Source organism: Pinus tabuliformis, chromosome J, assembly GCF_031772625.1.
Source record: "Pinus tabuliformis cultivar Carrire ecotype Pingquan chromosome J, CPIR1, whole genome shotgun sequence".
NCBI classification, from domain to species: domain Eukaryota; kingdom Viridiplantae; phylum Streptophyta; class Pinopsida; order Pinales; family Pinaceae; genus Pinus; species Pinus tabuliformis.
The window spans coordinates 92,523,162-92,548,690 of record NC_142295.1 but is presented as its reverse complement, the minus strand read 5'-3'; the positions used below and the strand labels follow the sequence as shown (position 1 = coordinate 92,548,690).

Here is a 25,529-nt window from a genome sequence, read left to right as displayed (position 1 = left end):
TTATAGTGTAAATACATTGGATGGCTTCTACACGTTCCTTGGAAAATAGATCAAGTGCAAATCAATTGTAATGTGAAAATAAAATTTGATACTAAAAACATTAGTAAGATGTTGCTAATGTAATTTAATTAAAAGCCATCATATAGAGAATATCAACATAATTTGAAGTTTCTTGCAAAACAAGTGTGCCAACCATGGAAGATCATATCTTTGAGAGACTATATACAACATAGAAAGATGAAAAATTGCTACTCAAGAAAGCAACCACTATAGAGATATGTGTCATTCCATCACATGGATGAGAGTCATAATTGACATCATTTGCATCCAAAGTCGACATGGGAAGCAATGAGAAGGCATGGGTATGCATACAATGTAAATGTTGATTACCAAGACTAATAATTAGCCTCATCCACTTCTTAAACCAAGGTATACTAGCCATGTAAAAGGAGTAAGGGGATACTATAGTTAATTGTGTTCACCATGGACGTACTGATCATCCATTTAAGGAATGACAATACAAGAGAATTAATTTTGTTAAGAAAACACAACTATAAGTTGAGAGGTATGTAAGATAGTGGTACAATTAAGATTGATATTATTTACAAAAACATTAAGCTTGGTGCAAAAGTTAATATTTATGGAAGTTATTACAATGGAAAAATACATTACAAAACAAATGTAAGAAAGAGAACTCACACACTAAGAGATTTGTGTGGATGGAGGGAGATGAGTGATAATGTCATTGCAATAAATATTTCTCCTATTCCTTTTCAAATTTTAGGTACAACATTATTATTCAATGTTTTGGTGAGTACTTTTACCTTATTTGCATAATCATGATCTTGTTTTTTAATAGAAGTACTTTTTTAACAAGATTATAACATTAAACACAATCAAATATGCAACCAACACATACAAGCAATTTATACAATTTTTTTTTTTAATAACATCACTACAAGTAAAAAATTGATACTATAATATATATCTATTTACTGTATATATATGTATTTTAGATGACAATATCATAAATATCATAAGTGTGCATATTTTTGGGCATTTTCTTTGACGTCTAGAATGATATTTGGGGTAAATCAGTTAATTGCAGTTTTGGCAATCCAGTCCAATTGGAACATCAAGTGAGATCAATAATATCCACATAAAAGCTTGATCCCACACCTATTGGTTATAACTCACAACACTCGATCACTTAAGTTAAATCATTAAACTAGCCAACTTATAATATTTGACTTATTATTATTATTATTATTATTATTTTGAAATTCGGCATTATATTACTTAAAAAATGGAGTACAATCAACATTCCTCGGTGATCAGTGTTGCCCCGTAGGGAAACCAACGCATGAACACCAATTTAGAGCCTTTAAGTTAAATATGTTGCGTTTGAAAAGAGTATCTTTCAAGAGCAAAGAGAAGACTGAGCCTAGTTTTTGCAAAATTACAAAATTTCCATGACAATGGCTTTTGAACAGAGTAATTGCAAAGACTAAGAAATACATTTCAATTCTAGTTGACAGAGAGATAATTGAGAAAGTCAAGGAGCTTGCCAAAGGATGGAAGTATGTTCATAGACTAAAGGTCACGACTAGTTGGGCAAGGGTTGTCCATCGACAAATGGCCGACACCACCGGCATTATGAATACTCCACAACGCGGTCACACACACTGCGTTGACACCACACTGACCCGAGGACCCCGTCCATGCTTTGATGCCACCACAATCCTGCGACCACAACTTTGCTTTGACATTGCGACGACCCCTCGACCCTAACAATGCTCAGACCACGCGTTGACCCTGGCCATGTAACGACCAATAGCCATGCTACAACCATGAGCCCGATTGTAAACATCAGACATGAGCCATGATATGAACCTATGCCTCAAGTAGAGACCCTTCTCAATTTTACTAACTTGCCACCCCATGACACGGTTAATAAAATTTGTCTTGGAGCCACCCAACATGGCGCGAAAGGTGGAAAACCAAATGAGGGTGTCTCCTAGTTGCTGACCCAATTTTAATATGCGTAGAGTCCCTGAGAGTAATCATGGTGCCGAGCTTGAGTGTCGAAAAGATGGCCTGAGAATTATCGCTGCAACTTAATGAATTTGTCCAAATGTGAGTACACCTGCCATCACCCAGAGACCAGGATGTGGAAATATAATCTCAGTGCAGGGTCTGTCAACCATGGAGACCATAGGAAGTCTACTGGCCTTCGCGAACCCCATGACCAGTGGACAACTAACCCAATTCTCCAAACGAGAGAGAAAAGCAGTATGCCTAGTGTTGGCACTGAGTCAGATTACCAGAGAACGATCACTATCACCAACATGTTTGCAAATACCCACCATTTCCTTAACATGCTAAGTTTCCTCGTTGAGCTCCATGCAAATGGTGCCTTGTAAAGCATTCCCACACGTGCCAACATTAAACCTCCATGAATTGATCTGAGTCGGGCTGATCAAATAATGATAACTTCCCATGATGAAACAAATATTGATGTGCCGTTAACCAAAGTGAAGAGAACTTGTAGCCTAAGTGAATTAATACCAGTGTACGCTAAGGTTGGGAATGATGCATGTTTATTGAGCTGACGTCGTTTTCCACTTGAAGCGGTCTTTTTGTTTCATTTGCACCCATAGGGAGAGTAAAATTCTATATTATTCTATTAAAATTTTATATTTAAAAAATATATATTTAAATAAAAAGCTTAAGAGTTAAAAACATATATATAATTCATACTTAAAATCCAAAAACAAAATAATATTATTTTACCTAGATAAATGTCTTTTGGATTAATCACATCATTAAAATTTGATCACGTTTCAAACCAACTAATATGACTCATTTTACCCCTTAAAAATAATATATATATATACCCTCGACCAATTATAAATTTAAATTTTTGAAAGATTCTCATGTGATTCTCTCCTTAAGGCAAGGGCTAACAGCCTGCCATAAGGCATTAAATGCCCAGGTATATGCATGCTCTATAACAAAATAACACACAGCCTTTACTTTTAATTTAGGTAGCCACCAAGACCGTGTGTTATTTTGTTATAGAACATGCATATACCTGGGCATTGAATGCCCTATGGCAGGCTGGTTAGCCCTTGCCCTCTCTTAAACATTTGGATATACTTTCTTCAAAACATCTCCCATCCCCAAAACTTGGTACATTATCGTTTTAAAAGAATATAATTTAAAAAAATACAATTCCTTCTTACAAATTCCAACTGGTGGCGCGAAATTTGAATAATATATACCAATGACCATATGTCATTGTTACTTCTTCCCGAAATACATTCATTCTTCGCGAAGTACAAACTCGAGAGCAGGATGGTATCCTCCATGGGCGGAAGCACTATTCCACCCTCGATACCCTTGGAGGTGGTCGACGACACCGAGCTAGAGGCTATCGAGGCTGCCCTCGCATTGGCCACCTCAGCCTCCAAACGCCTCAAAACTTCACCTCCCGAAGCCACGAGGACGGAATACAATGCTGATTCAGCAGTGAGGCGCCTGCCTGCCTGGGCAATTCATGCCACTCGGGATGAAGCCAAACCAAATCCTTCAGATTACAGTAGAGATGCTGCAGATTCTTTGAGCATTAGTAAAGATCATCGTTTCACTGAAAATAATGAACTCGAAGGTCAGAGGTTCGAATCCCAGCAGCTGTCGGCATCATCATTATCAGATTCAACGGAAGCCCAGAGCTCAAATTTAAATAGCTGGTCATTTGCCCGGCCGCCATGCCGAGGTATGGACGTTTGGTGCATTCCGTCCGAAGCAGTATTTATCGGATTTATTATTTATTTAATTTTCTGTAAGAGTCTGAATTCGTTTTATGAGGGTCTTGCCTTGGGATTTGGGAGAACGAAGATGGTTGGTTTACTTGCTTTATAGGGTTTTGGAGAACGAAGTTAGTTTTACTGGAGGAAGCCCTGAATTATCGGTATAGCATTTGCTGCATAAGCAACATGTTTTTGAAAAACGAAGTGACATGTAGGTGGCCGTTACCTGGTTATAAAAGCAGTAATAAACAACATTTCTAATCGACTAGATCTGGCGGAATTCCTACATGGGGCATCAATAGCAAATAGCCTTGAGCAGTGCTAACAATTCTGACACCATTCATCATTTAACAATCATTATCCACCCCACAGCAAAGTATCCCAGTTTAAATCATTTATTATTTTAATCTATATATTGTTTATTATATTATTTTACTGCGACGTGTATATGCTCTTCATTACTCTCAGATATGAAAAAATAATCAATAGACATCTATAGCAAAATATCTCAACCTATACATCATTTTTTTCTACCATGATGCATATTACTTTTACCTTATTATCATCCCGAGGCACATAAAAATACTTACATTTATTACACAACACTAAGTATGAAATAAATGCCTCGAGGGATCAACAGCATAAATATTTAGTCACACCCGGAGGATAATGATCATGAGCTTCCTGGCCAACGTGGAGCCACTGGAAGTTGGTACTAAGGGCCCCATTTCTCATTTCAAGGAACCGAATTTTTATTGGAAGCATAGCAACCTGGATAAATTTTTATATATCCTTAAAAAAATATTATCTGCCACAGAGAAATTTAAATTTCCACAGATAAATGTCCGTCCCACAAATAACAAGGAGTTAAAGAATTTTGTTGCGAAAAAGTTCCAAAAGTGTATATAGGGAAAAGAGTTAAGTAGAAAGAAGAAGTAAGAGTTAAAGAATTTTGTTATGGGGAAGTTCCATTATTAGGGGAATAAGAGATTATCGGAAGAATGAAAGTACTCTCAATGTGACAAGAGACTTTGTGAAAGAGAAACTACATTGGAAATGGCAAATTTACCAAGCAAGAAGGGTTGGGAGGATATGTGAAGAGAGGCTTCGACCCATAAAAGTCACCATGGCAAGCGTACAAGACAAACAACAGCTTTTGGGCAAAAAGAAACTCTTGAAAGGCTCACACTTCTTCCTTGATGAAGATTTAACCAAAAAACAACAAGAGGGGAGAAGGGATGAAGTGGAGAAAATTAGAACAACAAGAAATGAAGGGAAAAGGGTATGGTTGTACAATGGGAAAGCCGTAATTGCAGCGTTTGGGCCTCCAGGCAAATCAGGGCAGCAAGCTGGTAGTCAAGAAAAAACATAGAATTCAATAATAGAGATGAAAACAACAAGAACAACATGGACGAAAAGGGGTGAAGACTCAAATTTGAGTCTTATGTGCCAAACTGCGTAGCAGTCAAATCCTACCCAGGTCTACCTAAGTTTAGTTTGTTGGAATTATAGAGGTTACCCTTGGAGGAGGGGACTTGGGTTAGGGCCTATTGCGGAAGGTAGAGACATAATTTGTCTCACGGAAACTCATGAGCATGATGGTTGCAAAACTCCTGTGTTTGACGGTTATTTGAAGTTGGCAGTTTGGAACAAGGTAGCAGAAAATGGCAAAGGGTATGGGGGAATACTAGTTTTAGTGAAAGAAAAAGAAGGCCGTCACGTTCAGTTAATTAAAGAAGATGCAAATAAACAATATTTATGGTTGAAAATATCAGAGAATGAGAATCACATAAGAATTGCAGCATGCTATTTTGTCCCTCAAGTCTCAAAAACTTACAAAAATAAGGGGCTTGACAACAAGGATCCGTATGCAGCTTTAAAACAAGATATTGCCGTGTACTCTCATCAGGGAGGAGTTCTTCTAACATTGCCGTGTACTCTCAATGCTAGAACAACAAATAATCAAGTTAGCATTCTTTGTTGCAAAGTGGATAACAATCCTATTTGGCTCACTGAAGAGGAGAATCCCCAATGGGTGAGGTGTTCATAAGATGATAAAGTTAGCAATCATTTTGGAGAGGAGTTGCTTACACTGTGTGGGGCTTTCAACTTAATTATTTGCAATGGTCTAGATAGATGGAAAAGGTCTGGGAACTTCACTTGCAACACATACAATTGGGTAAGTGTCGTTGACTATGTGATGTGTTTACAAAGCTTAATAGGAAAGATAGACGAAGTTAGTATTGGAGAGCATATTTGGGACTTAAAATCAGACCATAACCCAATTTATATAAGGTTATCATGGTTAGAAGAAAGGCAGCATAGGAGGAAAACCCAATGCTCTTGACAATCACTATCAAGGGGCAAAATTCTTCTAACACAAGAAAATTGTACTATCTTCAAGACAATGTTAGAGAGATTAATTCGGAAGGAGAACACTGGTTTTAAAAGCTTCAACAGTCATGAGTTAACAAATATAATTCAAAGTGCACTTGAGAAGTGCAAAAGAGCAAAAAATAGGAAATCATAATCAAATTGTTTTCCTGTAAATGCTTGGTTTTGCAAAATGGCAAGGAGAACCTTGAAAAAGGTAGGAAGGGAGAAGATGAATGTAAAGTTATATAAGCAGATATTAAAAAGGAAAAAAAACGAGTTCATGCAAACAAAGAGAGAAGAGTTAATATATTTAAGCAAGAATAATCCAAAGCTTTTTTGGCAGGAACTGCAACCAAGGAAGAAACAAATTGAAAATAATATTACAGCTAATCAATGGTTTGAATATGCAAGGCAACTCTATGAAAAAGAATTTGAGGCGGAGTCCCCCCTACGATCAACACAAATTCAAAGCTCTTCACATTACAGGAGGTGGAGAATGGAATTAAGAAGCTGAAAACAGGAGAGGCAAAGGACTTGGTTGAACTTCAAGCAGAGTATCTAAAATGGGGAATGAATGCTCTTGCACTGCACGTCATGGAAATACCAAAAACATCATTCAACAAGGATTCCCAAGAGACTGGACAACTAATCTAGCAATACCCCTTTTTAAAAGTGGAGACATTAATAATCCATCCAACTATAGAACAATTATGATCAATCCTTTGTTTACAAACCTTTTCGGCAGCATGGTAGAAGATAGAATGTCAAAATTCTATCACTGCAACAACTGATTTATTTTTCCTACTTATTCCACAATAAGTTATTTATGAAATTACTTCAATAAACATTAAAATAAATACTGCTGCAAATATCATACTGTAATACAGAAACAAACAAATGCACAAGCATTAACACATTGACACAGATATTTTGGACAATAGTCCCGGGAAAAACCCAATGCGGGAAAACGATGCAGCTTTTATCACCCCAAGAAACTCTCCTAGGTTGTATATCAGATATGCTCGGGAACATTACAAACTCAACAAAATGTTGGAAAAATGGTGGATGAATGAAAGAAATGCTGCATATTCAAGCCAGATAACCACTTCTACTGTGCTTGACCCCAAACATGGGTGAACACCCCCAGACTACAAGGCTTTTAACCACCAATTACTCAAAGTTTTAAAGAAAATGTGTTGATAGAGAACACTGATCACACCAACAGATGCACAGGACCCTGTGATGGCCAGCGACAACCAGTTAAAATGTCTGTCAATCTGTTTTCTAATACACAGACAGGATGACAACTCTCTGGCATTAAAATAACAGAAACCTGCAAACAAATTCAATGATACATGCTAAATCCTAACACAAAGGTGGGATGACAGCCCCTTTAATGCTAAAAATTAACAGCACATGAAATAATGCATAACAGGCACAACCTGGAACAAAGAAGAAGAAGTGGAAAGTGAGCAATCAACAGCAAAAGAAGCTTGTATTAGCTGGAAATGAAGACCAGACGCTGCAGGTATCACAGCAGTTACAATCTCCAGAAGTTGAACCTTACAGCAAAATAACACTCATCAACCTGATTACATCTTTTTTCTGAGTATATATAAAGTTTGTTTACAAAAAATCTTAGCTAGCCTATGCGTGGAGGGGTCATAACTGACCACCAACCACATTTACAAACTGTTATGGGCCTCTAATACATTCTGACTGTTTTAATTAACAAATTTGACATTCTCTGGTACTTTGGTGTACTCCTTGAACAGGTGGAATGTTTCCTGCATAAATGTTCATAACTGCTGAATGAATTCAACTGCTCGAGGCAGTACTTTCTCGTCCTTCGGAGGTACACTGCGTTGAATGCAGTAGCTGAGGGTTTTAATGCACAGGTCGCTGGATCATGGCTTCTTCCTCCTTCGGGCACACAAGACAGGCCCAAAAGACGTAGAATGCATGAACAATGAACTAGGAGCTGAGAACGAACGCCAGCCGTTGGATTGCTCAGACGGACGGCCGAGATCTGATGGCTGGAGGCAATGGGAAGGCACAGAGGCGAGATGGATTATAGGCCGTCAGATCTGGTAAATCGGACGGCGGAGATTAGATCTGAGAGGGCTATCAGGCGTAAACAAGGATAGGCGAACGATGGCCGTTGGATCGCGGCGGGAATGATCCAACGGCTGACGGGAGGCGGAGATGATCGATGGTTAATGAGCGGGGGACAAGCGGTTTCGCGGGCGGGCGGTATTCCCCGCACCGCTTTCGGGCTAAGGGCGGTTTCCATATATGGAGGAGCGATGCAATGAAATAACGACACGTGGCTGACAGGATGGCGGAGAAAACTACTTTCCCGGGGGCTAACGAACGAGTGATTAACGGGGTGAAGGCTTGCGAACACCGTCCGATGATGAAGCGGGATGATTGGACGGTCATGAATTACAGCACGTGCTCAGGGTTGATATGACAGGTACGGGCCCGCCGGGTTGTGTAAATTGCAAAGGCGTGCAGTCATAGTAGATTAGGGCTTTGGCGCCGAGGTAAAACCAAAACAATAGGTTAATAAGTATTTTTAAGGTTGCCGGGGTTTATAAGGTTAAATAATGTTAAAACCAAATATGACCCGGGAACTGGAAAAAGACTTAAGCGTTGCTATCGGGGATTTTTAAAGTTAATATGGGGTTTATAAAAGGTAAATGGGGATTTATAGGTTTTGAATCAAAATGAAGCTTGGGAACCCGAAAAAAGAATTTATGAGGGGTTTTGAGGTCAAAACAGGGATAAAGGGGTTTAGAGGGAAATAAGGGAAAATGAAAAGGAAGGATGAAATGGAGGTAGTGGGGAAAATAGGGAGATACCATGATAACCAGTATAAACCATTCTTTGAGCCAGCAACCAAGGACCAAACCTATTCCTTCTCTTGAAAAATCAGCAACATGTAGCAGAGCTAACAGCAGCAAGGGAGGATTTTATTATTCAGCAATTCTTCAGTACAGTAGGGTGCCAAACTGGCTTACCCACAGAGAGAAATAATTCTCTAGCTCAGCGTCAGCTTGGCTGACCTCCGCGTGGCTCTCAAACCCTCTGCGTTAGCCCCAACTTGACTGCGTCAGCCTTGGGCTTTTCTGCATCACCCACGCAGGCCCAGCTAGTGACTACAGTCTTCTGTTGCCTTTGTGTCTGCCTAAAAAGCCCTGCGTCTACCTCTCCTATCTCAACGCTGGTCTCTTGTGGCTGATCCCGCCTCTTTGCTCTGTACTTGCTGCCTCCTGACTGCTCACCAGACCACTGGTTCAATTTCTCAGCTAACCTTGCTCTAGAAATTGAACTGACTGGTCTCCTTCAGTGTGTTCTCCAAGTGATCCTCAAGCCTCCTCTTATACTTTTCTCGTTGGCAAATCAACGGCTGTGATTAAGTCCCTAATCGATGGCTAAGATTAGATTGGCTTGATACATGACTTTTGGACCATTCTATCACAATTTTATATTAATTCACATTAATATTTTAATTTCCCTAAATTTAGACTTAGGGACTCCATTAAAAATATTAATTATTTTAATATCTCCCACACTGTTTAGACTCTGCCCAAACCCTTTCTGTGTACTGGAGATCTCATGTGCCTTAGCCTCTCCACCAATTTTCGTGGCTAGAGCACATCCGATGCTACCCCAAATCAACACTCCCTCTTAGCGAGGACTGTGCTCTAGTAATACTCCTCACTGAGTATCACCCTGATCATCCGCCATCGGTCCCTATGCTGATGCTAAGCCTACCTGCCCAACATCTTTTGCACTGCTGCATTCTGTACTGCTGCACATGGCTCTGCTACTGCCACTGCTGCATCTGTACAACAACTGCCTCTACATCTGTGCTGCCACTGGTCCTTTCTCCCAACACTGCATCCGCACTGCAACTCCCTCTGCATCCTTGCTGTTATCACTCCCATTCTGCTACTGAAATGGGTTCTTTACCATCCCCATCTTTTCCCTGAAGTAGTAACTTTGTCCTTCCAAGGGCTTTGGTGAGGATGTCTGCCACCTGTTCTCCTGTAGGAGTGTAGCTTAACTGTACAGCTCCTCGTTGGACACATTCCTTGACAAAGTGACACCGGATATCAATATGCTTCGACCTATCATGAAACACTGGATTCTTAGAGAGCTTGATGCAACTCTGATTATCACACATGATCCTGGTCGCCTCCATATTCCTTCTGAATAGGTTCACAAGCAGTGTTTTAAGCCATATGGCCTCACATGAAGTTGTGCTTGTAGCCATATATTCTGCCTCAGATGAGCTCAGAGCCACGAACTTCTGTGTCCTACTGCACGAGGAGGTCATTCCTGATCCAATGTTGAAACAGTACCCAAAGGTACTTTTCAGATCCACTGAACTTCCTGCCTAATCTGCATCAAATCCACTCACTTTGATATCCTTACTCTTGGTGTACAAGAGTCCATAATCGACTGTTCCCTATAAATACCTGAGAACATGTTTGCCCAATGCACCCTCTTCGGTTTTATCATGAACTGATTGAGGGTGTTGACAGCGTAGCAAATGTATGGCTTGGTATTGACCAAATACATTAGGGACCCTATGAGCTTTCTGTACAGGGTGGGGTCGACATCCTTGTCTTTTGATGCATCAATCTTCTTCCAGTTGGTGATCATTGGTGTAGCCATATGTCTACAGTCCTCCATCCCGAATCTTTTCAGGATTTTTGTAGCATATCTCCCTTGCCCAAGGAAGATTTCTCCCTTTTGCTGCCAAACTTCCAACTCTAGGAAGTCCAAAAATCCTTCATATCGAATTTTGTGGCTAGATTTTTCTTGCAGTCCCCAATGAGTCTGGATGATCCCGTCAGAAAGAAATCATCCACATACAATACTAAGATTAACAGCTCGTTCTCTCAACCAGATAGTAGAGATTCGGATCTGAGTCACTCTTGACAAACCCCATCTTCTGCAAGTAGCCATCTATTCGACCATACCATGCTCTTAGTGCCTGTTTCAACCCATACAAGGCTTTCTTCAATCTGCATACATGAGACTCCTTCTCTTGAGTTTCAAAGCCCTCTGGTTGTTCAATGTATACGTCCTCTTCTATTACCCCGTTCAGAAATGTCGTTTTGACATCCATCTGATGGATCTCCCATCCCATCTGGGCTGTAAGAGATATCACGGTCCTAATAGATGTATACCTGGCTACCGGGGCGAAGGTCTCCTCATAGTCAATCCCTTCTTTTTGAGCATACCCCTTAGCCACAAACCTGGCCTTGTATTTCTCAACACTGCCGTCTGCAGCATATTTGATCTTGTAGATCCATCTTGAACCTACCACTGATCTGTCTTAAGGTCTTGGCACCACCTCCCAAACATCGTTTAACATTATGGAGTTGTATTCCTCTACCATCGCATCTAGCCAAACCTGATGTTGATCCGCCTCCTTGAAACTGGCAGGCTCTCCATCCTGAGCTACTAATGCCTGATATCTATTTGGCTGTTTTCGCTCCCTCTTATTGTTTCTTGGCAAACCGATGAAGTCCTTTGCATCTCGCAGAGTCTAACGAAGTTCCTTGCTAGTTCTTCCTCTGCCAGTAGGTGCTTCTGTTCGCTCCTCCTCCTCATCCTGAGGTTCTTCTTGTCTTGAGGAAGAATTCTTTACTTCTGTTGGTTGAAGAGGCTTAACCAACGGCTCCTCTTTCGACTGCTCCTTGGAAGGCATCTCACGAGATCTTCTGAAAGCTCTATCCTCCATGAACTTTACATCTCGTCATACTACTACCTTCTTGCTCCTTGGAAGATAGATTCTGTATGCCTTAGCGTTCTCGCTATATCCTACCAAATATCCCTTTTCCGCAATCTGATCTAGCTTCTTCCTCTTTTCTTCGGGTATGCGACAATATGATAGACTCCCAAATATCTTGAAATGATTGACTTAAGGTGTCTTCCCTGTGAGGACTTTGGAGTAATCTTGCCCACTGCTCGATGAGGAGTCCTGTTCTGAACATAGACTGCTGTGTTGCATGCTTTTGCCCAAAGGAATTTTGGCATGTCCTGATCATACATCATGGCCCTAGCTGCTTCTACAATAGTCCTGTTCTTTCTTTCTACTACCCCATTCTGCTCCGGATTATATGGAGCTGTCCACTCTCTTCTGATGCCTTCTTTAGCGCAAAAATCAGTGAAGTCCTTATCGACATATTCTCCATCATTATCCGAGCGCAAAACTTTTATTTTCTTCCTAGTCAGATTCTCCACCAGAGCCTTGAACTCCTTGAATCGACAGAAAACCTCATCCTTGGTTTTCAGAAAATAAATCCAAGTTTTCCTTGAGTGGTCATCAATGAAGGTAAGGAAATACTCAGCACCACTGAGAGCTTTGACAGACATAGGTCCGCAGATATCAGAGTGTATCAATCCTAGTACACTCTTGGCCCTGTGTTTGCTCCTAGGAAATGCTGCCTTGGCATACTTTCCTAGAGCACATCCCCTGCATACATCATCTCGTTCCGTACTCAGATCTGGAACTCCTGTTACAGTGCTCCTGAGAATTCTCAAAGCTCCATGGTGCAAGTGACCCATTCTTCTGTGCCATAGTTCGTTCAAGTCCTTGTCTCCATGACTGCCTATTAGTGCCATTGGTGATTCTAGTTGCAATCTATACAACCGATTACTTTTGATCCTGATCTGCACTTTCTTTTTCTAGCTTGACTGTTTGACGTATACCTTTTCCTTGATGAAGTAGACGTCATAGCCCTTGCCTTGTAGTTGTGACACGAAGTTCATCCCTAATCCTGGTACAGGCAACACATTTGTAGCACGGAACCGTTCTCTCAATTCTGTTTGAAAAACTATGGTACCCTTCCCTACTAGAGTACACTTTGCCTTGTTCCCCATGGTGATTTGAAATTTCATCTTCTCTTCTCGATATTTTGAGAAACGCTCCTTGATTCCCGTCATAATGCCACAAAGCTCCACTGTCTATAAACCATACTTCTGATGATGCAGCACTAGTCATACACGCTACTTCTTCTTCCAGCATGGAAGCCAACATAGTGAAATCAAAATCTCTTTCTCTTGTGCAATTTTCTGAAAATCTGTGTGAGACCCCTGACGTGGATGCCTATGCATCGTGGTCTCAACCCATAACTGATTTTCCCTTTCTGTCTCTGATTACTCGCTCTGATACCATGTGAAAATTCTATCGCTGCAGCAACTGATTTATTTTTCCTACTTATTCCACAATAAGTTATTTATGAAATTACTTCAATAAACATTAAAATAAACACTGTTGTAGATATCACACCGTAATACAGAAACAAACAAATGCACAAGCATTAACACATTGAGACAGATATTTTGGACAATAGTCCCTGGAAAAACCCAATGTGGGAAAACCGGTGCAGCAAGGGAGGATTTTATTATTCAGCAATTCTTCAGTACAATAGGGTGCCAAACTGGCTTACCCACAGAGAGAAATAATTCTCTAACACTTTCCCCCAATGTTGATAATATCGCCGATATCTCGGCGATATTCGTAAATATCGCGCTATTTTCTCTGAAACGAGATATCGGCCATAAAAAATCGCGATATTTTCCAACTTCGAAAATCGCGCGAGAAATCCGAAATATCGGCGATATATTCCAAAATATCGCGCGACGATGGTAAATATCGCGGCTGGCTGTTAAAAAATTTCCGCGCGGGCTGTATAAAGGGTTTTTGCGCTTGGTGTCATGCTCTACCATAACCCTAACTGATATATATTTCTGAGCATGAGTGTCATGCTCTACCATAACCCTAACTGATATACAAATGACATGGTTCAACCTGTGACATCTTCACACTATCCTTGCGCAGTGGGCTTTGGATACACATCAGTTACCTCAATACTTGATAACAGGAACCATGTTTGTAATATATGTAGCAGTAACCAGATCTTGAGACAGTGCCTTTAACCCTGCTGTGACTATGACCCTTGATATGGTAAAAATCACGTGACTGAAGTTGTTGCTAACTGTGACTCTAATGAATAACGGTGATATGGATATGTCATATGACCTATGTGACTTGGTGATCTTGTGACATTAATATATGACTTAGGATGATGATAGTAATAAGGGACAACGCTCTAACATTAAAATTGGTGGTGTCAAGTGTGATGAATGATCTAGTATCTACAACATGCAGGACTGCTTCTTGGGCATGATTGTCTTGAGATTGTGGGAAAAGTATTAGGTTGATACATATATGATATTGCCAAGGAGCAGAGAATAGGAGAAGAGTTGTGCTATTGAGTGTTTTGGCATCATTTAACTGTGATATGATTTATAATATTGTGCAGGAAATTAATTAAGTGTTGGGATTAATGTCCCACACATGCACATAGTGTTTAAGGCTGAGACAGTGAGGAGGATATCACTGTAATATTACCCCAAACTAGTTTGAACTTTGAAGTTTGAAGTTTGAACTGTGATCAAAGTTACACCTTGAAAGTTAAATTAATGCTGCTCTAATGATGGTTCCAAACCGCATATAAAATTAAATATCAGTCCATATAAAATTAACAACACAGGGAAGCATATAAAATTAAATATCAGTCCATATATTTGAGTTTGTAAGGTTTAGTTCACTGAGGAGTTTTCATAAACAGTTTGCAGGCAATGTACAGTGATCAACAAGAAAGCAAGAAAGCAATCTATGTCACTGTCATTAGCACGATTAGCACGATTTGGTATCGCCTTTGATATATCATTTGATTCATTTCTATTTGACATCATATATATCAGTGTTTTCTTCATATTTATGTGCCAATGTGTTTAGTTCATGTTGTTATTGCTTTATATGTTTAGAAATCTGAAAAAAATGAATATATTATGCATTTTTTATGCTTGCCGATATTTGCCGATATTTTGCCGATATTTTCGTCGATATTTCCGATAAGATATTTTCTGGACCCTCGCCGATATTTTCCCGATACCGATATTATCAACACTGCAAGTTTCCCCAATCCCAGCGTTAGCCTGGTTGATCTCTACGTGGCTCTCAAACCCTCTGCGTCAGCCCTGGGCCTCTCTGTGTCACCCATGCAGGCCCAGCTAGTGACTGCACAGTCTTCTGCTACCCCTGCGTCTGCCTCTCTTGCCTCAACGCTAATCTCTTGTGGTTGATCCCGCCTCTCTGCGCCGTACTTTCTGCCTCCTGACTGCTCACTAGACCACTGGTTCAATTTCTCAGCTAACCCTGCTCCAGAAATTGAATTGACTTGTCTCCCTCAGTGTGTTCTCTAAGTGACCCTCAAGCCTCCTCTTATACTTTTCTCGTTGAGAAATCAACAGTTGAGATTAAGTCCCTAATCGACGACTAAGATTAGATCTGGCTTGATCCACGACGTTTGGACTATTGTAACACAATTTTATATTAATTCACATTAATATTTTGATCTCCCTAAGTTTAGACTTAGGGACTCCATTAAAAATATTAATTATTTTAATATCTCCCAAACTGTTTAGAATCTGCCCAAACCCTTTTTGGGTATTGGAGATCTCATGTGCCTTAGCCTCTCCACCAATTTTTGTGGCTAGAGCACATCCGATGCTACCCCAAATCAACACAAAATTAGTAAGTGGGCATAAGTAAAAGAAAAGAGGGCAAGAGGACAAGCGGGTTTTAGGCCGAAACATTCTACAGTGGATCATGGCCTCACGTTGAGACACATTGTTGAAAAGGTTTGGGAGGACAAAGGAGAAGTATTTTGCGCTTTGTCGACTTCAAAAAAGCATTTAACATAGTCCCTAGGGATAAGTTGTGGCGTAGAATGGAAGAACTTGAAATTCCTGTGCATTATAGTGCCGCTGTCCATAGACTTTATGAAGAAGTGAAAGTCAAAATTAGAACTTCAGCAGGTATTTCAGAAAACTTTAGAAGTGACATTGGACTCAAGCAAGGTTGCCCTCTATTCCCTACTCTTTGTGATCTATATATTGATAAATTGGAAGAGTGGCTAAATCTGCAAGATGGTGATGGTGTTCGGTTGGGGGAGTTTGTGATAAAGCTTGTTTTATATGCTGGTGATATTTTATTGATTTCTAAAGCGGCCCATGGATTGCAAATGCACTTATATGCCCTGGAGCATTTTTGTAGAGCAGTGGGGATGCAAGTCAATACTAGCAAGACTAAAATAATGATTTTTCTAATAAAAGGAAGTAGAGCCAGCATATTTTCTTCTTTGAAGACAACATTCTTGAAGAAGTAAATGAGTGCAAGTACCTTGGGATTGATTTCAACAACAAACTCAATTGGGATGATTGCAGAAAGAAGAGAATTTTAGGAGGGTGGAAAGCATTATATTCTCTTCAAAATAGATGGAGAGAGGCAAAGTTATGGGATTGGAAAACGATTAAAGTGCTTTTTGGACTCCTAGTTTGTCCAGTGATGCTATATGGGTGTGAATTGTGGGCCAGCAGCACTCCCGTCTCAAAATGGAAACAAAATGAGAAAATCCAAAACCGCTTGATCATGAGCAAGTTCAAAATAAAAAGTTCAGTACCTTATGAGATAATGTATAGTGAAAAAGGAGCAACTCCCACTGAAGCAATTGCTATGGTGCAGCTCATAAGATATCTAAAAAGATTTGAGCAAATGAGAGTAGGTAGATGGCCTAATGTTATCTTCAATGAAGACATGAGTGAAAAAAAGAAAACATGGATGAAACAAAACTACACATGGATGCAAAAATAGAATATCTACCTCAATGCCTGTCCCACAAATAGCAAGGATCTAAAGGATTTGGTTATGGAGAAGTTTCGTACAAAGGTATGGGGAAAAGAGTTGGGCAGAAAGAAGGAATACTACATTGAAGAATTCAACCCTACGTGTTATCTACAACAAAAAGAGTTCATTGGAGCTAGCATTTCGTGGAGGGCAAAGGTTCTTATTGCTCAATTAAGGACCAACTCACATCAACTTCGGTGTGAAACAGGACGGTGGAAAAGGCCTAAAGAAGCTTGGGAAGAACGAGTGTGTACATTTTGCACATCTGGGGCTGTGGAATCGGAAAAACATTTCATTTTGGAATGTGATGCATTCAAAGACATCAGAGAAAGTTATGAGAACATGTTAGCATCAGTTTCTTGGCATTATCTTTTTAGCGAGGGAATTGTTGGAAGGTTGGGTCAGCTCATCATCAATTTGAATCGGAAAAGGATTGAATTGCAAAAAGTGAAAAACCGTGTGATGCATTCAAAGACATCAGAGAAAGTTATGAAAACATATGAGCATCAATTTCTTGGCATTGTCTTTTTAGCGAGGGGATTGTTGGAAGGTTGGGTCAGCTCATCATCAATTTGAATTGGAAAATGATTGAATTGCAAAAAGTGAAAAACAGGGAACTAATGGTCTCATAGACTATTTTTAGTCTCGTGGACCTTAAAATATCATTTCATTTCATTTCATAAGTGTATATGGGCAAAAGAGTTGGGTAGAAAGAACTACTATGTTGAGGAATTCAACCCCACTTGTGATCTCCAACAAAAAATGAGTACATTGGAACTAGCATTCCGTGGAGATCAAAGGTTCTTATTGCTCAATTAAGAACTAACTTGCATGAACTTCGGTGTGAAACGAGATGGTGGAAAAGACCTAAAGAAGCTTGGGAAGAATGGGTGTGTACTTTTTGCACTTCTAGGGCTGTGAAATCAGAAAAAACATTTCATTTTGGAATGTGACGCTTTCAGATACATCTGGAACAGTTGTGGCAATATCTTAGCATTGGTCCCTTGGTATTGTCTTTCAGCGAGGGAACTGTTCGAAGGATGGGCTGGCTCATCATCAATTTGAGATTGAATTGCAAAATGTGAAAGGCAGGGAGACTGGTGGTCCCATAGACTATTTTTTGTCTTGTGGATGTTAAAATATCTTTCATTCATAAATACAGATCTTGAAATAAAATCATGATATATTATACAAATTTGTCTCAATGTTCATTTTGAACTGGTGAATTTTTGGGAAAAAATGAAAATAATTAGCTGTATGGTGAATATTCGACCCTAAAATCCCTGTCCATCTTTTGCATCCTCAGTCCTGTACATATTTAAGAATCTGGAACCCTGAAAACTGCGAAGTTATTCGCTGAATGCTGGAATCTTTCCAATGCCAGATGCATAACAGACAATGCTGAGTCATCACCAGAAATGAAGACTCCATGCTCAAAGAGATTCCCTCTATCTCAACAGCTGGAACTGGAAACAGATGTTAATGGTCATCTTTTATGTCTTAGTTCCTCGAAGTCAGTAATTTAGTTCTTCAGATATTTTATGGCATATTTTCAGAACACATTAGCAATGGAAAGTGAGCTTTAGTCTATGTAACTATTATCAACTTACATATACATATATGTAGTTCACGTGATTTGCTGACTTTTGCACGTGAAATTATAATGCTTTTTTGTGTTGTTGTATCTAAATTAACTGTTTTATGATGCAGCTCCACCAAAGCCTGTTGTGCCAAAAATAAACTTTGGTGGTCGCATTGTATACAGCAGAACATGGTCGGAAGTTGAAAAAGCTACCTTGGAACTTTTGCAAATTGTAGAATCCAAGAAGGCAAATGTGACAGGAAGGGTGCCTCTGGGCTTGGACTTGGAATGGAGACCCTTCTTTAACAGAGGTGAGATTAGGTGAGATTGGTTATCTAAAACAGGCAATTTGGGACGATGAATTTTTTATATCATTAATAATTGCACTATTCATTATTTATTTTATTTTTGATAAAATGTTTCATATTTCCAGTAAGATATAGAAGATGTCCATGCATTTAAAAAAATGGGTTGTAATGTCCCTTCTGAGAAAATAACCCTTAGGGTGCAATTCTGAGCTAGGTTTTCCAAAGGACATGTATTTTCTAACAGTAATGCAGTACCTTCCCAATCTATAAACCATGATAATCATTGAATGTACAAACAGTTGATTTCATCAACAATCCTATAAGCAGGGCCAATTCAACAAGCAATTATCATATTTACAATTCCACCCCTTTTTTTCCAACATCACAGATATAACCCTCAAACTTACAAACTGTAGTAGACCTAGCTGCTAACCTATACTGCTAATCAGCTCCTATTGTTTCCCTTGGCTCCTCGCTATCAGCTAACCACAGACCAGATTCCTGAGTGGACTTCCCCTGGCCTGCTCGATGTCCTGAATCAGTGCGCTGTAGCTTTGTATCCAGCCAAAGGCAGCCTGCTAAACCAGTGCCACAGATTGCCAATGCTGTCCTTTGTCCACTCCTTACTGCCTCACTTGCCTTAAAGGATGATCCACTACTACAGTAGGACTATTTCCAACCCTGGGTTGACCTCAGAAAGGTGACCCACTGTCAAAGTAGGACTCTTCCCTGCCCTTTCTGACTTATAAGGCTGTTTCACTGCCTCAGGGGGATCAGTCTAGCCTCCGCTGCCTCAGCCCCTAAATTCCCAACCTTTGCTTGCCCAAGAAAATGACCCGCTACCTTAGAGGCTGATTCGCTGCCTCAGGAGAATCAGTCTAGCTCCTTCTGCCTCAGAATGATCCGATCAAACTCCGCTGCCTCAGAACTGAAGCTACCAGCCTTAGCTTTGCCCCAAGGAGGAGATCCACTGCCTTAAACAGAATTGCTTCCAACACTTGCAGCCTCAGACTCAAGATTCCAGTCGAACGTGTCTCAGAAATGTAGTTTGCCCAAGACAAATGCCCTAGGAAGGACCCACTGTCTCAGATTTGTCCTCAGAATGGTATGCTGCCACTGACAAATGCCCTAGAAAGGATCCGTTGTCTTAGATTTGGCCTCAGAATGATTCGCTGTCATAGACAAATGCCCTAGAAAGGATTGGCTGCCATAGTCAAAGCCTTGGAAACCTTGCTGCCTCAGAAAATTATGCCAAACAGAGTTCGGTGCTGTAGTAAAGAGAAAGGTGGATTGGTTAGGGTGGAATCTTTCACCACTGAAACCAAGTAGAGAAAAAGGGGGTCTTAAAACCAGTGTTGCGAACATCTCGTTTTTATCTCAAAATCACGATTTTTTGGCATAGCTGATGTTTGCCGATTTTTGCTGATATTTTGATGGTATCTTGATTTCGCTGATGTTTGCCAAATTTTAACGATATTTTCCCGATTTTCATGATTTTTTGGTTTTTTGGACCTTTGCCGATTTTATCCCGATGCCGATGTTCGCAACATTGCTTAAAACCCTCCAAGAGCCTCAGCCCCAAAAATCAGAAAGATCAACAATCCATGATGATCCAAATGAATCTTCTTTCTCTTTTTTATAGATCCCTTTTGGGGTTTTCCCTTCTAATTTTAGTTTGTGCGGTTAATAAGTTTCCCTCCATCTGCCCCAAATTTGACTTTTATTGCAAGTTTCCTTCCATTTACCCCAAATTATCTAATGTTACCCAAATAACATCAAATAATGAGCTTCCCCCTTTACAAATGACTATAGCCTACGTGGTTGAATAGGCTACTACGTCCTTCCTTGGGAAATTTAATTACAAGAGGACATCACTGTTAGAAAATCGGAAAGGTAGAAATATTTTCTTATGTTGATAATTACTTGTGATATCTTTGAGTTCTTATTAACTTTTTTATGTTCTTCTTTTATCTTTGTTTCATCAAGCAATTATAAAAAACAAAAGACGAAGATCAAAGATACCAGCTAAAACCCCTCTATAGGGGAAAACCCAGTCAAACTCTTCCACTTAGCAAATTCAATTTGACATAGATCAAGACCCTAGACCCAAAAGACCTTCCTCCTCCACCAAGTAAGCCCTTCAATATGACTCAACAACCTTCAATAGTCTATTTTTGTGCAGTAGCTACTACCTAGCAACAACCCATAAATTTCGGCCCTAGCAACTCCAGAATTTCGGCCTAGCTTCAAAAATGCAGTTTTGGCCCCTTCGACAACTCAACAACTTTGCATGTGAGAGAGAGAGAGAATTTTGACTTCTTGTGATTGATAGAGACCTCCTTCTCCTTCGATAGCCTTTTCTTCCTTGTTTTTTGAATATTGCATTTTTTCTGGCCCCAGAAGTTGTAGATCGAACTTGATGAGTGAGTGCTCCAAATGAGGTCGAGTTGCTACCTTTATATAAGAGATTCTGCCCCTTAGTTAGGTCAACTTCTCCAGTTTGAGGCCAATGTTGGGCATGGAATCCCCCCACAGCATGTTTTGGGGCTCAAAGCCCAAGTGTTGAGTGCTATTGTTGTAAAGACTTCGCGAATTGCCGGCGCGGAGCGCAAATTGTATGTTAGAGTCATAGGGTTGTCCGCCCTAAGTTTTGAATGTAGTGTCGGCCTACCCATGGTCCGCGGACCACGGGATTGTATAAATAGAGCGAGGCTCTAAGTTGTAAAGGTAACTAGCTAGAAATAGATAGAAAACCAAATGGAGTCTAGAAGATAGGGAGCATAAAGAGAAGGTCTAAGTGCTTTGGGTCGTAGTAGTAGGAAGAGGCTCTGCAGCTGAGAGAGTCCTAGTAGAGTCCGCAGCTGAGTGCGCGGACCCCTGCAGCTGAGTGCGTAGGGTGGGGTTGAGTCTGTAACTAAGGAAGAAGGATAATAAAGAGAAGTTTGATTCCAAATCTTGTGTATCTGTTTTGAGTTATTATATGGTTGATGTTTTTTGCAATTATACTGTTTTATCTATCTCTCGCACTGGTATGAATGGTGAACACTATTAAGTATAACTAAACACATGCAGATAAGCTAAGTAATCAACTAATATCGAGTTAATAATAAAGGATTGGGTAGTAACGTGGATCGAGCCCTGAGTAAGGCTGCGCGAAGACAACATCACCGTCAGCGAGGTACTGATAGGTGCGTGTAGCGATGTGCGCGCAGGGTCAAACCGCGGACCACCAAAAATCATCAGATATCTCTAGGGTGTGGAAACTTGGTTCTAGCACCCTCCCATACTACTTCGAGTGATACCTTAGTTTGCGCTCCGTGGACTGTTGCCGAAAGGGCCAGTAGTACCAGGATTTTTTTGGCTAAATCACCTTTGAACTTTGGTGAGGCCCCAATAAGCCAACAAATGGTTCTGTCGCCGGGACTGAGATCTGCATAAGGGATGTCTGATGTCGTGTCACTAGAATCCAACCAAGAAAGAAATTGAAGGGTGGTTGGACAAGAAGATTCACAAGTTCACGACGCAGGAAAACAGGAATCCGTGAGTATCTAAGGAACAGTGGTTGGAGCGCTACTTATATATGGAAATCCACGAAATTTTCTTTGCATCCTTTCCTTCTGAGCTATATGAGTGGATCGTGAAGCTAACAGACAGTCAGGGAAGGTGTAGGCTCGACAAACCAATTGTGTGGACTCCAGAATTAGTGCGCAGACTAGAAGCGTCAAGAGATAAGATCGCGCGAGCTGTAGACCATTCACTCGATCGGATTATAGGGGGATTTATTATTGAGTTTGCGGTAGATACGACCGTCAACTACAGTGAGGCGGAACGACGCTTCCTCAAAGGACTGCGAGGTGAGTATATTAAATCTTTGAATACATGGATTAAGATGCTATTGTGTGAAAAGCAGGTTATGCAAATAAATTAATGTTTGGGACTATGTGAAGTGGGAAGATCTACAGAAACGGAAGTAGTGAAGAGTTAGAAACTAGTCCCTTAATTTCACCCTCGTGGGAAAGCAAGGAAGAGCTTGCGAAAGCTTCTCTGAGAAGCGCGGTCAGTCTGATAAGGCAGCGAATTCCGTGCTTACCACCCCCACCTACACTGCCACCTGTCTCACCCTCTTCACCTCCATCTCCACCCACCCCACCTCCGCCACCACCACAGTTCAGTATGACGAGTGCGATCAAACTGCCGGTATTCAGAGGAGTAGGGAACGAAGATTCAGACTAATTCTGGTCCGTGGTAAGGGTGGTATGGGAAGCACAAGGAGTCGTGGATGACAACATAAAGAAGGCTACGTTGGTAAGCGCATTGCAGGATCGCGCATTAACATGGTACATTAAGCATTCTAATGACCATCCAAACGCATGGATCACAAAAATCCAGGCCACCCTGAATAGGGAATTTAGTTGGCCAAAGTCGGAGACATAATCAATTATTGGGTTAAGAAGATCGCGGTGCTCCCGGGTGAGACCCCGTGGGATCTAGACCAAACGCTGAAGGGTATGATTCGCGAAGCCAACATGACTTTGACGGATAGACAACACCGCACATGGTTTGTAGCGTCAGAAACACCGCATTTAAGGACGACGCTGTCACAACAAAAGCTTTCCACCCAGGCTGAAGCCTTGGGGATGGCAATGAGATTGCATGAGACCCCTATATAAGATCCTGGTCTGAGAGTCCAACAAATCCACGAGCAACTGCAAAACCTGTGTCTCGAAATGTAGAGTTTGAAACAGGACAGGGCACCTCGGCTAGAGGCGGCGAGGAGGTATGGTGCATAAAATGTAAAGGCCAGGGGCATGACAAGGACCATTGCCCAGTTTTCGCGAATTACTTGGCGGGAGGAGGGCCGATGCCGTTAAGACTTGAGGCACAAGCAGGACCAAGCGTGGCGCCTGCACTATGGTGCGCGATCTATTAGATAAGAGGAAAACACACTACGGATAATTGTCATCTATTGCAGAAATATATGCAGTCGTCCCAACAATTGTTTTGTAATCTCTGCAGGTTGGTAGGCCATGATGAACGCATCTGCAGAAGCTACGAACTAATGATGGATCAGACTCCTGCCTACAAGGTACAGATGGAAACGCGAGCCTTTGAACCAAATGCAGGAATGGCGCACGCTGGATTTCAGGGGCGCGGACAAGGTCGAGGAGGAATGGGACTAGGAAGGGGTCGCAGACAACTAATTTGTTACAATTGTTGAGGGCCCGGACACTATGTCCGCAATTATACGAATCTGACAAGAACTTCCTGTTTGTACTATACTCAGTTTGATCATGAGGTAGAAGACTGCCTTACTTCGATAGCAAGGCTGCGCGAAAAAAGGGTACTCTAGCCTGCCCCGACTCAGAATTTGCAAATGAGGAGGTCTGAGCCACGCAAAGAAGACCCGAATGTAAACATAGTGCTCAGAAGCGGTATCACTATTGGAGAGGATAAAGGGAAGCAGCTAGAAGAAAGTGCGTGGGTTCGCAAGGCTCCTACAAAGGAACTTGAATTTGATTTGGAGCGCGCGAAAGAGACGTTCATGGAAACTAAGAAGAGCTTCACGAAGGCCTCCACTTCAAGTAGTAAGGACCGAGTAGAGCCAGGGATGGATCCTTCAGTGCTCACTACCTTTCTGGAGACATGCATGAAACTGCTGCGCGACAACAAGGCAGTAAAAGGACTACAAGAACTTATCACTAGGTGCGCGAGGTCAGGAGAACTGCGCGTGGTTTGGAAACTTGGAAAGCATGCATTGTGCACAAGAAGGGAAATGAGGTTGACTGCACAAATCAGCGAGTATGAAATGGATCAGGTAATCCTGGATCTCGGATCGGACGCGAATGTACTGCCGAAACAAACATGGGAATGCATGGGCAGACCCACACTACAATGGTCTCCTATTCAATTGCGAATGGCGAACCAACAGAAGATCCTCCCCATGGGGAGATTGCAAGGGGTAACGGTGGATATTGAAGGTGTGAGCGCGTTGGCAGATTTCGAAGTGATAGAGATTGTTGACGACAACAATCCCTATCCCGCGCTACTAGGAATAGATTGGGCCATCGATATGAACGGAGTCATAAATCTGAAGAAGCGCAAAATGATTTTTGAGAAAAAGTCACTACGTGTAGCAGTACCGCTAGATTCGGCCGAAGGAGCGCGATGCATTGAACCGGTGCGCAACGATGATGGTGATGACGATCTCGATTGTATCTACAAGATAACTGCGCGAGAATAGGATTGGGTGAATCCAACAACAGATGGTAGGATTTCGTGGGAGCGTGAAAGCTCCTGCACTTTGGATTTAGACGAAGAAATAGAGCGATGGCAGAATCGGGTGCATGAAGTGACCACGCTTAATTGCAACATGATGGTTAGATCACTGCGCTGTGTGATCTGCCTAGGTATGACGGGTTGATAGCGGTGGATGAATTATTGGACAAATTTGAAAGCACAGTGCCAGAACAACAACGGTTTGATGCTTTGAAATGGGCACTGCGCGCGACGCCCGCAAGGTGGTGGAGTACACATCAGGGAAGTTTTGAGGACTGGCGCGGATGCAAGTGGATGATGTGCCTACGATTTGGAAAACCCCAGCTAAGGATGAGAGCCGGTCACGAGGGCAAAACAACTTGCGCGCCCATCTTTCCCGACGAGTACAGACATATGAC

At 41.2% G+C, this 25,529-nt stretch overlaps 1 protein-coding gene across 3 annotated transcripts in view; it reads left to right on the top strand.

The window, feature by feature from the left end:
• The first annotated feature begins 3,301 nt into the window (after positions 1–3,301).
• The window catches only part of LOC149225669 (3'-5' exonuclease-like), a 283,543-nt gene continuing 261,315 nt past the window's right edge, over positions 3,302–25,529 (top strand). For 2 of the 3 annotated variants that reach the window (XM_089377252.1, XM_089377251.1), the window contains exons 1-2: positions 3,302–3,778; positions 18,676–18,858. In XM_089377252.1, the coding sequence (XP_089233378.1) occupies positions 3,358–3,778; positions 18,676–18,858 (604 nt within the window). In that variant the 5' untranslated portion in view covers positions 3,302–3,357. The remainder of the gene's footprint in view (positions 3,779–18,675; positions 18,859–25,529) is intronic. The other variant, XM_089377254.1, reaches the window with a different exon arrangement.